The following is a 14,811-nucleotide window of genomic DNA, read 5'->3' as shown; positions in this document are numbered from 1 at the left end:
CCTTCTGGCCAGCCTTGGGAATACTGGAAGCTTCCAGAGCCATCCCCTGCCTCTCCCAAGTCTCCAGCTATCTCCTGGCCCTCCCTTCTCCTGGGCCCCTGTAGGCCCCTCTCCCAGCCCCTGGGAACTCCTGGGCCTGCAGGGCTGGTTTTGTAGCCCTTTCTCCCACCCACAGACTTCCCTGGGCCTTGATCAGCTGTCTGTAGTGACCCCTCAGCTTCGGCCTCAGGCCCCCCTCGTCCCAGGAGGAACTTTCTGCTACCAGGTATTGATGGTTCCTGGGAGTTCTCTCCTATAGATATCTGCCCTCGAGACGTCTCTGACCCCCAGTAGCCCCCTGCTTCCCCATCTTCAGCATCTCTGCCTCCCTGAAAGCCCCAGGACTCAGGGCCTATGCCTGTCTTGGAGCCTCTTTCTCCAGGATACTCCTGGGCCCCAGGACCACCTGCCCCACTGCTGTCTCCAGCTTCCCCCAGGCCAGTCCCCTTGCCCCACACTGCCCTTGTGGCTCCTCTCTGTCTTTCCCTGCTCAGATCACCCTCTCCCTCCATCTCAGCCAGGCTTTCCCCCTGCAAAATCGTCTCCATCACTCCCTCTTCTGACCAAGAGCCCACAGGACCAGACTCGGATCCCTTCAGGGCTGTCTTCCCTCTCCCAGGTCCTAAATGAGCACTGAAGTGTTCTCCTTGGCTATCCCTGTCCAGGGGACTCCCACGGTCCTCTCTGTACTCCTTTCCTTCCCCACTGCTCCCCAGTCCTCCCACCTGAGGGTACCTGGACTCAGCCTCCCAGCCTCCTGCTATCCTACCGCATCTGTCTGCATCACTGTCTCTGCCATGATCTTGCTGTTGACCTTCCATGAGACCCAAACCTGATTCTAGGCCCTCTCCCTGTACATAGGGGCTCCCTGGAAGGCTTCTGACCCAGCCTCCCTCTCTGTGGAGCTGATTTTCCCCAAGGGGAATAACCATGCCTCCCTCTGCTTCCAGAAAGCCCTTTCCTGCCTGCCCAGGGCCCCAGGCTGAGCCAGCTGCCCCATCACTCCCTATCAGGGAGTAGCCATGACCACCAAGGCCACCTGTCTCTAGACCAGCTATGAGCTGTAGCCCTGAAGCAGGCCTGGCCCCATTGAGGGAGACCTCCAGGGGGCCCTGCTCTCTGGGTTCCCCTCCCTTGCCGGTGATGCTCCTGGAATCTTCTGCTTTTGAGGTCTGGGCTCCTTGGGCTTGCAGCTGACGGTCAGCACTTGTGGTCAGAACGCTTTTATCCTTTCCTGCTTCGGTGAGAGGTCAATGCCCCCATTGAGAGACAAAAGAAAAGACCTGTTAAGTCAGGCCAAGGCACCTGTCGGGCCCCAATTTCTTTGCCTGACCCTCAGTTTCCCCAGTAGAGAAAAAGTTGACCATCTCAGAAGGAAGCCAGGGTGTGCCAGCTCACGGATAGATGAATCCTATCACCACCTCCCCCAGCCCTGTACCCACAGCCCACCCTGCCCTGCTATGTGGTTCATGAGGAGTTTCGGAGAAAATACACAACCCAAAACTCCCCTGCTTATCAAACTGCCATGAACAGTTGCATGATTTTTAAAAGATCTATTTGCTCACCATCTGCCCTACAAATGCCCACTTGACAGTGTCCTGAGATCACCTTGAACCCAAATCCATAGGGGAATTTAAGGGTATTCTCTGGCCTGACCCAGGTTCTCATCCATACTGAATCTGAGCCAAGCCCTGGCCAGGACCCTCAGGCCATCTTGAATCTGTGCCCCCAGAGATACTTCCAGAGGCCCATGGAACACACACAGCTGAGGAGGACCGGGCTGGCTGGACAGGCCCAGCATTGCAGTGGGTCAGGAATAGATCTCAGGGGCCTTCCTCATTCTTGGAGAATGAAGGAATACTCAAGAGCAAATGGCTGACCAAGGGAAGCCCCCGGTCCTGGCCTTTCTTGTGCCCTTCTCAGCCCCCCGTCTTGCCTGGGTAGAGGCAGGGAAAGATAGAGGTATGAGCCACTCACCTTCAACCACCAGCCAGGCAGTAGAGCCATGGAACCCAGTGCCCAGTGAGTAGGGGCCCATGTCTGAGAAACGGATCCCCCTTACCACCAGCCGGTGGGTCAGCCCATCAGGGGACACAAACACCTCATATTTGTTGCTGGGCTGGAGTGGCCGGTGCCGGAAATTCCAGGTGGCGTTGGGGCAGGGGTTGGAGAGAACACACTCGAAGATAGCATCACTCTGCTCTTCACAGTGCACCTCAGCCAGCGGGACCAGCACTCGGGCGGGGATGGCTGTCGGGGAAGCAGGAGTGGGGGCGTCAGCGTGGCAGCAGGACACAGCGTGACCTGACGCAGCTGGGCCAGGAGCTCGGAAACCCAGGTTCAGACCAGCTCAGCCACAGACCCCCTGTGTCACCTGGGACAGGTCCCCTCCTTACCCCAGGTGACAGTTGCCAACATAAAACGAGGGGTTATAATGAGGTAAAGAACAGTAGGACTGTTTGCAGCTCTGGAATTCTGTAATCCTAAATCCAGAGATTATGCCTGGGGGTAAGATGGGTATGTGAAGAAAACCGATATGCTGACCGCCATGTTCTCTTATAAATCCTAGGACCACCGCCCAGATAGGTATTCTTATTTCCTTTTCACAAGTAGGGAAACCCAGGCTTACCCAACTAAGAGGCAGCCCGGGCAGAATTCACACCCAGGTCTGGCTGACGCCAGAGCCCCTGCTCCTTCCCCCCATGCCACGCCATTTCTCAGCTTTTCAAAGCCCTGTCTAGGCATACCAGGCCTTCTGGAGCTCGCATGCCCTCTTTCTTCCTCAACCTTGGTTTAGAACCATGTTCTAGATGTTTTATCTGCCCAAAACTTTCTTCTCCAGGCCTCTCCTCCTCCCAGGAGGCCTCCGGATCTGCTCCACCAGGGGTGGGGTGGTGGTGGTGGTGATGCATACACAGTTACTTGAGGGGATGGGACAGAGTTTGATGAGAGAGGAAGGGGCAGTTCCCAGGTGGGGAGGGGCACGGAGGCAGGGAAGAAGAGGTCTGTACGGGGCACGAGGGCTCCTGACCTGGGTGGGGCTTCTTGCCGGCGAGTGTGGGGGGTGAGAGCTGCAGCAGAAGGCAGCGAGGCTGTGGCGAGAGCCTGTGAAATTAGCCTGGCTCTAATCGGGAGACAGACCCTCTACTGCAGAATGTCTATGAGCAGGGGCATGGCGTGGACATGGCATGTCTGCGGCTGGAACTCAGGACAGCCCAGCTCAGCATCAAGAGAACACAGAGCTTGGACCAAGACTTTTGGAAAGCAGAGATCATTTCAGTTTAACCACCTGGGTGTGCATTCCTTTCCCTCACAGTCTTTGCAAGGCCGGCGGGGGGGGGGGCGCATATCACATTTATCCCACCCCCAACAGATCTCCTCCACTCCAACTTCCACAGGGGAAGAGCACCCACCACTAGCATCCAGTTCCGTGGAGAAGATCTCCGCATCCTCGACCTTGACCTGGTAAATGCCGGCGTCCTCGGGCTGCAGGTCCCGGATCTGAAATTGGTAGCGCTTCCCCAGCCGCCGCAGACAGTGTTTGGTCTGGTTGTCAAAGCCGTAGGGGACCATCTCACCATCCTGAGGCCGAGAAGGAAGAGGGAGGCTCAGGGCCTCAGTGGGTCCCCAGCACCTCCGCCGCAACCCCACTCTGGCAGTTTTCTCCCACTGGCCCAGACAACATTCCAGGAACCACTGAGGGGATGAGGAGGGGGGCCGGGGAGGGGGTGGAGAGCAGGGCTCGGAGGCCTGGAGAACAGGGAGCGTGAGGTGAAGGAGTGCCGCTCTAGGAGGGTCCCTGACTCTGGCCACACAAGAGACACCTGAGAGTGGGAGACCTCAACTCAGACTGAGTAGAGCAACTATCCAAGCAGCCCCACGGAGTTGCCAGGGGGCAGGGAGGCAACACTGAGGGCCCTAGGGGCCCCAGCACAGTCATTCTCAGAGGGGAACGAGAGAGTACTATCGGGTATCTTCAGGGCTCTACAACACCCAGTAATCCATGCACACGCCCCCTTTAGCTAAAGCCTAGATAGATTTGCCCCTTGCAGGTATTAACAACAGCTCGCCTTCAGTTGCCCACTGTGTGCCAGGCACTGGCTTAGGTACTTGGGGCCTATCGGTGAATAAAACAAAGATTTCTGCCCCCCACCCCCACCCCGGAGCTCAAATTCCAGGAAGGACACAGACAAATAACACATATCATAAGATAATATAATGTACATTAGAAAAAGATAGACTAAGGGAAAAAAGAAGAGAGGAGGATACGGATTCAGGGATGTGGGACACGGCTAGGGGGACACAGCAGTGTCACACAGGGTGGTCAGGGGACGTCCGGCTGCGAGGGACGGAAATAGCCGTGTGGATCCCGAGGGAAGACCGTGACAGGCAGCAGGACCGGCTAGAGCAAAGAAATGGATGCAGGGGGGTAGGGGGCCCTTTCTCAGAATCCTCTTTTTACCCCTGGTGCCCTGGCTAGAGAACCTGGTTGCTCAGCGAGAGGTAAGAGGAGTCTGTGAAATGTCTACACCAAAGTTTGACCTTCCTCCAATCAGGAGTTCCAGGGCATGCAGGACTCACCATCTGCATACTTGAGTTGCTCCCAGAGGGGAATCCGTGGGACCCATAGTTCCACCCCCCAGGACTAGCAGCATCCCTGCCAGATCCCTCCCTCCTCAATGACTCCTCCAGCCTCACCTTATACAGGTAAATCTTGCTCCCGGCATACTTGAGATCCAGCTCCAGATCAAATGTTGCGACCCCCTCCTTGCTGACCCTGATGTGTCTCAAGTTGGAGACGGCGTTGAGGTACTAGGGAAGACAAATGCACCAGGGGATCTCTCTGATCTCTCTCTTTGGAGCACTCCAAACCCTTGGACCCCAGCCCCCCACCATGTCCCACTCGAGCATGCATTTTCCCATTTTACAGGTGGGAAGAAATTTTCCAACATGAGACATCAGGTCAGGCAGCAAAGTGAGAAGGGACCCCGGGTGTCAGGTGCTCTGAGAACATGGTAGGGCATTTCGGTTCATCTGCTATTCCAGCCAGTAAAAATTAGTTGAGCACCTACTGTGGGCAAAGCCCTGTGTTAAGGTCAATGAGAAAGTTTGGAGGACAGAAAACTGAGTCCCGGGATGTTTGATGAACCACTGTCAAGATGATAAAATACTATTTTCAGGATGGTGAAAGCTAGTTGTTCTGCATTTCCAGAAGACAAACTAGACTAATGCTATAGTTAGGTTAGAACCAGGAAAGAACTTCCTATACAGTTTATAAGACACTGAGATAAGCAGGCAATGGTGGAATGCCCTCCACTGGAAGCCTTTAAAAATAAGACAGGTATCCAAGGTCTGAGGAGGATGACAGCGGACAGGAAGCCCTTGCCAGGCGTCAGGAACTAGGCTAAGTGCTTTAAGTACCTTTGCTAGTTCATCCTCTTCCTGATCCTAAGGGGCACATACAACTATAACACACATTTTACACATAAGGAACCCAAGACATGGAGGCCCTAACTTTCCCAATGCTCCAGATTTTAGTATTTGAGCCAGATTTTAAAGCCAAAACATTGCCGGGAGGCCTGGGTCCTTGGCCACATACGGCCCCGGGAGCTGGATGCAGGCTGCCCCGCGCTAGCTAGGCCCAGCTCCAGGTGGGGGCGCCCGCGAGACACCTGGCTGCGGCCCCGCGCTAGCTAGGCCCAGCTCCAGGTGGGGGCGCCCGTGAGGCACCGGGCCGCCGCCCCACGCTAGCTAGGCCCAACTCCAGGTGGGGGCGCCCGCGAGGCACCGGGCCGCGGCCCGCGAGGGTACCTGTGCCATCTTGTCCTCGCGCTCCTTTTGCATCTCCTTCAGCTTGCGCAGCATGCCCCGGTAGTCCACGATGCCGTACTTCAGGCAGATCCGCTCGTAGTCCTTGCGGTCGGCAGTCATCAGCAGCTGCCACACCTGCTCCATGTCCACCTTTTTCTTGGGAGGCGGGGCCCTGGGGAGCAGGGCGGGCAGGTCAGAGGCCAGGGGAGCCCCGCCGGAGCCCCAGGAGCTGGTCCCCTGGGCCTGGCACCCTGAGAGGCTGTGGGGAGCTGCTCTCTCTGCACTAGAAGAAAGGGACAGGGAGGCTGGGCTCTGGGACTGAGCACTGTCGGGACACGATGGACCCAGACATGGGCAGGGGCGGCCTTCCCCCCAAAGTGCAAACTTTCAGGGGAGAAGCTCTGCTCCTAACACCTTGTGTTGTGGATTGCTGAGAAGGATGGGGGGGGGTGCAGATTATTCTGTTACTGTAACACTTTTTTTAAAAAAAAAATCCTTGTTCTGGTGGAGCACCCCATTTCACCAAGTGAGTCAGGACCCAGAGAGGAGAGATGATTTGTTCAAGTACATAGAGCTTAAAGGCAGCCGAACTCTCTTCCCTCCTCCCATTGGCTACCTGCAGTGTAGCTTCCTAGCCAGTGCAAAGGAGAACTGAGCCCCACTTGCTCATGGAGGTAGCTGGGGAGACTTCAACCCTGCCCAGACAGGCCCAGACCCACCTCTTTTTCAGAAGATATCGGTAGTCCTTCAGCTCCTTCCTGAGATCTGGAAAAGGAGCAGGAATGAAGCCCCAAGCCCAGGGTGGGATTCCAAGGGGCTAATGCAGGGCTTTTCTGTGGCAGTGGGAGTTGGGGGCGGTGTGGGGGAAGGGGGGTAATCTGAGGACCTGTGGTCCATGGCTGACAATGAGCTTTTGAAAGGTGCTGTCCTGTGGACTGGCGATGATCCATAAGGTGTTGGTAGGGGCTTGGCCAAGTTGGAAGCACCAGGCAAGGAGTAGTCCATTCCCCAAAACCCAAGATTTCTGGCAACCCTTCCACCTACCCTCCTGGGGTTCCTTGTGCCTCTTCCGATTCTTCCGAAAGCCGACTGGACCATCAGGAGGAGAGGAGGAAATTAATGTAGACAGATAGGGAGAGAAGCAAGATGCATTGATGGTCATCTGGAAACGAACTGAGTGCCGCAGCCCTGTCCTCCCCACTGGCCACAAAGCTCGGCAAGAGGAATGAACAGGGCGGAGGGTCTGTCCATCACAAGCTTTGATGCCCAGAGCCTTAGCGTGACTGAGGTGGAGCTGACCTGATTATCATCACATGCAGGGGAGGCCCGCCGATGCATCTGCAGGGGTGGGGGGTGGCACAAATGCGTGCAGCGACTGTGGCTGGCTGCAGGGGGAGCGGCTCTCCCATGCCCCCTGGGAGCTACCATTTCAGGGTACGGGCTGAGTGTTGCCCAGGAAGGCTGACCCTGCTGTTTGGCTGATCCTGCAGCCATTCCCCGTCCTCGTCCTCATCACCTACTCCCACTAGGAAGAAGGAGGCTGGAAAAGCTAAATCCTTGCCTTCCCAGCTTCCCTTGCCACCAGGAGTGTTGTGTGACACGGTTCTGGTCAATAAGTTGTAAACAGAAGTCTCCAAGGAGTTTCTGAGAAAGCTTTTGCTTTCTTGATTAAAGGGCCAGCTGTACCTGGGGCCGCCTCTTTCCCCTTCCTCCCACCTTGAACGTGGATTCAGTTTGGATCGGCAGCAGCCGTCTTACGACCGTCAGGCTATATGCCAACATCTTTGGGTGGCAGCTCAGGAAGACAGGAAGTGTCTGGCTGTCCCGTGACAGCACTGAGTTGTGGTTTGAGCCTTGGACTCCAACCTCAGGACTTGTTATCATGTGACATAATCAAGTGTCTTTATTTCTTGGGCTATTCGTAGTAAGGTTTTCTGTTACTCATAGGCAAAAGCATAACCAATTGAAAGACTAGATCTGCTTTCTCAAGAGAGATGTCCCTTCCCGTTATTTTATGTCAACGGTTAATTTAAAATTTGGAAACACTGTGCAAGTCAAAATAAACAACCCCCCCCAACCCACACACACATCTGAGACAGGATTTAGCTTTCATATTACTGGCTTGCCATCTCTGACATAGGCCTGTACAAAGTATCCTTTGTACAGTGGAGAAACTGGGGCCCGGAGAAGAAAACGAAGCCCATGGAAGGAGTGAGCAGAGCGTTCAGGACCGGAAACCAACCTCGTGGTCCTGCCCTCATGCCACAGGGTTGAGAGAATATCATTCAGGGCGTCTGCAGCGGGACATCTGCTGAGTGTGCACCTTTTAGGCCACATGCGGCATTGGCGTGTAAGTGGGTGAAGCCAAGAGCCCTGGCACAGATGTGACAGCAGCCTTGCTGTCCCTCTCTCCTTTCGCCCTACCAGCTGCCCAGCCTCTGAGGCCTCTGAGGGCTCTCTGAGGAGAAAGCCAGGGCCAGCACCCCAAGCACTGATGAGACAGGATGAGGGGAGGGGGACAAGCCCACCTTCAATGACCAGGAGCCTCGTGGAGCAGGTGGCCTCGCCGTAGACATTCACCGCCGTGCAGCGGTATAGATCCGAGTCCTCACCGGTCAGCTTGTTGATCTGCAGAGAAGCCCAGGCCAGGGGGACAGGGCTAGCACCCACCCCCCTTCCTCCACTTACTAGACATGGCTAGAGGTGTATCAAGATAAATAAGACACAGCCCTTTCCTCAGAGAGCTCACAGTCTTCATCAAGGAAGTTGGACCCCAAAACAAAAAGCGGGGTCATGACGGAGAGCACATATACCATGGGCAGGAGCGGGGAGGGCCTCTTTGCCAGCAGAGCCAATGTGGTGCTGCAGAAAGAGCTGGCTTTTTTGGGTCAGATGGACCCGGGACTGCGGATCGTCTCTGTCATGTATTAGGGGCTATGGGACCTTGGGTAAATTACCTAACGTCTCTGAACCTTAGTTTCGTATAAGGTGAGGATAATAATGCCTCCAAAAGTGTCATCTGTGTCAAATGTTTAGCCCGAGGCCCAGCACACACATAGTAGGTGTTCTGTGACTGGTAGCTCTGATTATTACTAATATTGGCCGGTGGGGATAGAATGCTCACTAGAGGACAGCCGCCGGCGAAATACTTTACATAAACTTTTCATATTCATGACAACACCGTAAAGTAAGTACTGTTACTACCCCCATGTCACAGACGAGGAAACAGAAGTACAGAGAAGTAAGGAACTTTCCCAAGGCCAAGGTGGTGGGCCTGGGATTGGAACCCGGGCCGTTGGCCTCCAGAGCTAGAGTTCTTAAGCTCCAGCCTCTGCCACCTGCCAGGTTATCAGCAGAGGTGCCTGCGAGCCTGGCAGGTACACACCTGGCTCAGGCCACCTGGAGCCACAGGATGGAGCCGAGTGGGCTCACCTCCAACTGGGAACATCTCCTGCTGCTCTGGGGCTTGGAGGCTGCCAAGGAGACCTTCAAGGGGCCAGGGAGAGATGCGTAGACCTGGGTCGGGGGCGAGCTGCAGACCTTACCTGTAGCACATGCTCCTTGCTGCCTGGGAAGGAGGAGATCTGGTACTTGCTGGAGTTACTGAGGTTACCTTTGGTGCTCTGCCAATGCACCTTGGGTTTGGGCTCCCCACACACCAGGGCCCGAAAGATGGCATTTTTCCCTGTGGCAGGAAAGGACAGTCAAAAGATTGGCAGCCTGGGGGAGGGCTAAGAGTATACTTTATTGAGACTTTGTTATTTTCACTGCTCTAGGTATTTCAACTGCCCATTCCAGGAAGGGCGTCAGGCCTTGGTGCCCTGACTCAAGGACTCTTATGATGCCAGGCAGAGAGCAGCAGTTTCCAGGCATCCAGAAGATAGATCCCCACCTGACTTCTGTACCACAGAGTGTGGGCTCCTTGAGGAAAACATGCGGCTGGACCGTCCATGGTGGAAGGGGAGGCAAGCGGGGCTTGGGGTGGAAGGGTGCGTTTCTTTGCAAGTAGGTGAGGGAGGAGTCTGAAGGACTCTCCCAAGACTGGGAAGGGGACGAGTCTTTTGGGGGTTCCATGCCCACTTTTAAGGCGAATGATCCCGAGACACAGGGTTCCAGCCTCAGAAAGAGCCCAAGCTCCATGTTTGGCATGGAAGGCTGGGAGCTGCCTACCCTCAAGAAATTCCTTGGGCTCCTGACAGGAACATCTCCAGAGAGAGCAGTGCAGAGTGAAGACCCAAGGGCCCTCCCCAGTGATGAAAGACAAGTGCTCATGACCTTTGTATTTTGAGTGAGAACTTAGAGTCAGATTTAGAAAATTAAAGTGCCATTCTTTTTCTTATACCAAAATGATATAAATTGCAAGGTATCATAGGAACTTGCGCTGGGAAAAGAGCACCAGTTCTCACCCCTTCCCCCAAAAGTCTTTGCTCCCATCGCTTTCCTGGTCACTTTTATCATGTGGCCCAAATTAACCTCATTTTAACAGTGTCTACATTGGCTGCTCAGAGGCAGGAGAGGGGAGGGGAGCTAGGAAACACCACCTCCTCTCCCTCTCCCCGGTAAGCATCCCCCACCCTTGTTCCCAAATACTTCTTGTTTCAGCATACCATAATATGTCTTCACTTCCTTTGCTCATTCTGCCCCTCAGGTCCCTGGCCCTTCTGCGGACCCGGGCAGGCAGGCACCCCACAAAGAGAGGGAGACATGGTGTAGCCTGGTGTTGGACGTGGGGGCTGGGAGGCAGGCTGGGAAGGATGGGGCCAAGCCCCCTCCACTGTGCAGACTCTCAGCAGCTCCCCTCCCGGGTCTCACCTTCCTGCAAAGCCAAGGCGACGGGCTTCTGCTGGAAGTCCGGTGTGCTGCAGCCTTCGGGGATCTCCTCCACCAGCTGCAGGATTTTCACCCCATGAAGGGCGGACTTCTTGAGGGGCTTCTCTGAGAAGGTGGGAGAAACGGAGATGAACCCTCCCTACTCTTCCTCATGGGTGGCCCTTTAACACAACGGCGCTCTGACGCATGCACCCAAGGAACACGAGCCCCTCCTTACTTTCCCACCATTGGGTGAGATTGTCTCTCTGAGCTCCTGCCTGTGAGCAGGGCTTTTTAATTTTCTAGTGGAATTGGGCAGTGGTCCTCCAGCAGTGTGAATGGAGCCCCTGGGAAGTGGGCAGGGGGCACCCAGGGAAGACCCCGGGAGCATCACTGGGGTAAAGCCAGAGAAGGGAGAATGGGAAGGGGCTCCGTTGGGGGGGGCGGGATGGGGTGGGGGCTGTGCATCCTTTATTCAGGAAAACAAGTTAAAAGCCAAGACTGGAAAAAACAAAGAGACAGGTGAGTTTGCAAAGATCTCTGAGCCCTATCCTTCCCTCATCCCCACCCCATGAGGAGCACCAATGAAGGACTAGGACAAGGGAGGGGAGGGGAGGTCAGGTCAGCTCTTTTCTCACCTGCCATAGTTTGGGTGCCTCTTTGGTTACTGCGGGTGCAACTGATCTCCTGAGAACAGAAGACAGAACTGCTTACGAGAGGCGCAGGCTCGTCTCACCCCACCTCCCCCACGCCATCCGTGCATTGACTGGTCTCTGGCATGGCAGCTGGGTAGAGTTGCTGCCCCCTGAGAGCTTGTCTAACCCCACCTAGTGGTACTGATTGGTGTCCTGCCAGTCGCTGCCCCAGCAAAACTGATTTCCCTGAGACGAGGAGAGAGGGTAGGTTGCTGCTTGGTTTTACCTTTCCCAGGTAACAGAGCCCACGGGGCTGAACCTGCAGCCTAGGCTAGTGGCCTGGCCTTCGGGTGGGTCCCCAGGCCTGAGGGTGAGACACAGCCTCCCCGAACCTCAGGAAATCCAACTCCTGGCATCTAGGATTTCTTTAGCGGTTTTGCAGCTTACCCCCTCTTGACTGTGGAATATCAGTTTTCCAGGGATATTCTCCGGGACTCTTGGCTCCAACCCCAACTCTGAGATTTTCTAGCAGGGCCCGGCAGTCTTCTATTTCCCACCCTCAACCAATCTGGAATCCTTCTGATCACTGGGTCTGTGGGGGAGAATCCCTGAGTTGGCTGTTCTTTAGTTCTTCTTGACCCAGGCTGACAGGATCCTCATAAATCCATCAACTCCCTTCTGAAGCCAGTGAGTTATAGCGTCAGGTGAACAAAAATGCCCTTCAGCTTCTCCTAACCATCATCACCACTGTCTCCCCCTGATTTTCTCACAGTTGTATCCTTCCATCATGGCTGCTGGGGAGTGCCACAGCGGGGAGAGAGGGGACTTGGCTCTGGGCTGAGATGAGAGCCTTGATGAGAGCCATGAATTGGAGGGGGATAGGGGGGATGTCTTGAAAGAGTTCTCCAACAGTCCCACCTCCTGTGCGGTTGGCCCATGGCCAACGGGTTCCATTTTGAAGATGCCGTTCCCTGCTCAAAAAGCCTTGTGTTCAGGATAGAATCACACATGACAGAGCAAATTCCTCCCTCCAACTGACACTTGCATTTCACAACTGCCCACCCACTGGCACTTCTGGCCTCAAGGTGTCCCATCTACAGCCCAGCGGCTGCCCCCCAGTGCGCAGGAATGCCATGGCGCGCCAACTGCGTTCTGGAGCGGTCACAGGGCCACAGCCGCTGTGCAGCAGGGAGTCAGGAGGGAGGGCGAGGATGGAGAGCGGCCGCCCGTGGAGGAGATCGCAGCTGACTGCGGGTGGCGGGAGCTGCAGGGGTCTGCGTCCCACCCATTCCCCAGTACATCATCTGGCACCTGCCCGGAGTAATTTGAATTTAACACGGACACCTTAGTCGTCCTCTTCCTCTTCCTCATCACCCCCATCAGCCTCACCACCAGCTCTCAGTCACTTGCTCTGCCGTTTGCCACACATGAAGTGGAATGCTAACATGGCTGCTCTCCCTCCAGCCTCCTGCCTACAGGTCCCAGCTGAGAAGGGAGAGAGAAGCAGACCCCTCCGGGAACTTAGGGTCTGATATCAAGCCATCTTGCCCTCTAGACCTCCATTCTCTCCAGGAAGTCAGATTTGGGACAAGGTTAGTGACAAACAGGCAAGAGGTCTGCTTGGTTGGAGACTAGAGGGATATGGTCTCAATCAGAGGGGATGGGGAAGGAAATGAATTCTCTTCCCATGGTTCATTCCCTATTTTGAGAAGAAATCCTAATTTTTCTCAGCACCAAACAACAGCTGTGTCCTCAGTTCAGTCTACCCCACCATGACCCTCCGCCCTGGCCCCCCGGGGCAGTGTCTTCTGGTCCCAGGACCCACGGCCCCCCACCCCCTGCCCCCACCTGCCGTCATCTTGCGCCTCTGCGTAACTGCTGCCCCCACCTTCCAAACTGGTAGGGTTGAAGCAGGAAAAGCCAAATGGGGTTTGTCTCGATTGCTTTGACCATGTTATTAATCAAGATGTAAAGTCCTAGACCTGAGGTCCTCATTCTAGACAGCTAGTCAGATTTGTAACCTGGTCATCATTTCATACTCTAAGCCAAACAGTGCCTGGAAGATCAGCCAGGACAGAACCACCCGGACAGGACTCACTGAAATTCTCTCTTCCAAATATCCTGGGGTCATTTAGAGGGGACTGTACTTTCGCCCCATCGTGTAATCAGCTGTTTACAGCTAAATGTTCCCCAGGCTGATCTCATGCCTACTGTTGCCCCTTCCTGAGTAGAAAAGTTAGAGAGCATTCCAGCATCTCCATTTCTGCCCTGCTCTGCCCTGGGTGGGCAGCCAGGTGCGCAGCGCCTACTTACCTGGGTACACTGCTGACCTCCAGCCTCCTGTCTGCTCCCTCCTCCCTGCTTCCAGCTGCTGCGTACTGCCAGAGACTCTGAATGGACTGCTGGTGGACAGGCAGTGCTGGGAGCAGATGTAGGTCACTGCGGACTCCCCAGGCTCCCTCTGCCCCTCCCACTCACCCCGCCTCCCTCCTCCTGCTCTAGCCCAGGCTTGGCAGGGCAGGGCCCCTGCCCCAGGGTTAATGCCCTAGCCTCTGAGGAGCTCAGAGACGCAAGGGTCCTGTGACATTAGCCGATCCAGCTCCTCAGTTTGCAAAGCTGTAAGCTCTTGGCTAAGTCGGCTGGGTTAGGTTTGTTCCATGTTGCCTCATGTAGATAACCTCTTTTAGCAGGGGTGGGGTACATCATCCAAAGCCCTAATTTTGCAGCTAAGCTGAACCCTTGAGACCCTTGACACCGTAAGTCACACAAATACATAAAGCCCCTGACCTCTTGGGAATCACAACCCAAAGTGGCACCAAACAGGCAACAAACTTTGGGAACTAGACAGAAGGGCGTGATCCCAAAGGCTCTGCTGTGGGGGTGCACTCCCCTGAGAGGAGCAGGGGGAGCACGGGGAGACCTGGGGGTCATGCAGCCAGGAGGCCTTCTGGGAGAAGGTGAGCTTTCTTGGGATAGAAGGTGGGGTGGGGGGTCTGGCTAGTTGGGCTGGGGGCTGAAAGTGGCAGGCAAATGGCTGGGTCTTTGAGGATGTGTGGATGGGAGATGGGAATTCGGGGTAGGATGGCTGCAGCTAACAGATTTTCTTAAGGCGTGTGGAGGGGAAGCAAGGCCCAGGAGACGAGACGAGAAGGCCACCTGGTCTGCTTTGAAAGAGCCACCTTCAAAGGGAGGCCACTGGATGTTGACACGTACTCATTAGCAAATTGCCAGTTCTATAGAAGCTACCTCTGCGTGTGCCCTGAGAAGGGACAGGTTTGACCTCTTCCACTCCAGTGTGTGCGTGTGCACGTGCACGCATGCACATATATTTGTGTGTCCCCCCTATGTATTCTAACTCTAGGTGTCAGAGGCTGGGTCTGACACTGGGTCAATAAATATGTGTGGAACACCTACCCTGTGTCAGGTCCTGGGTCTGGCACTGTGTTAGGCACTGGGAATACAAAGGTAAGCAGATGACAGGGCCTTCCCCTCCTGGAGCTTACAGTCTCATGGGTCA

General features: G+C 55.3%; 1 protein-coding gene across 1 annotated transcript in view; it reads right to left on the bottom strand.

The window, feature by feature from the left end:
• IGFN1 (immunoglobulin like and fibronectin type III domain containing 1) overlaps nt 1–13,688 on the bottom strand; it is a 37,161-nt gene extending 23,473 nt beyond the window's left edge. The window contains exons 1-12 of the mRNA XM_034667014.1: nt 13,608–13,688; nt 11,298–11,346; nt 10,663–10,785; nt 9,396–9,535; nt 8,379–8,478; nt 6,895–6,939; nt 6,570–6,615; nt 5,851–6,022; nt 4,738–4,851; nt 3,453–3,621; nt 2,017–2,289; nt 1,238–1,276 (exon numbers count right to left, since the gene is read on the bottom strand). Of these exons, the coding sequence (XP_034522905.1) occupies nt 1,238–1,276; nt 2,017–2,289; nt 3,453–3,621; nt 4,738–4,851; nt 5,851–6,022; nt 6,570–6,615; nt 6,895–6,939; nt 8,379–8,478; nt 9,396–9,535; nt 10,663–10,785; nt 11,298–11,304 (1,228 nt within the window). The 5' untranslated portion in view covers nt 11,305–11,346; nt 13,608–13,688. The remainder of the gene's footprint in view (nt 1–1,237; nt 1,277–2,016; nt 2,290–3,452; nt 3,622–4,737; nt 4,852–5,850; nt 6,023–6,569; nt 6,616–6,894; nt 6,940–8,378; nt 8,479–9,395; nt 9,536–10,662; nt 10,786–11,297; nt 11,347–13,607) is intronic.
• Between the last annotated feature and the right edge of the window lie 1,123 nt (nt 13,689–14,811).

This window comes from Ailuropoda melanoleuca, chromosome 8 (genome assembly GCF_002007445.2).
Source record: "Ailuropoda melanoleuca isolate Jingjing chromosome 8, ASM200744v2, whole genome shotgun sequence".
In the NCBI taxonomy this organism is placed as follows: domain Eukaryota; kingdom Metazoa; phylum Chordata; class Mammalia; order Carnivora; family Ursidae; genus Ailuropoda; species Ailuropoda melanoleuca.
This window is presented reverse-complemented; position numbering and strand designations above follow the sequence as displayed.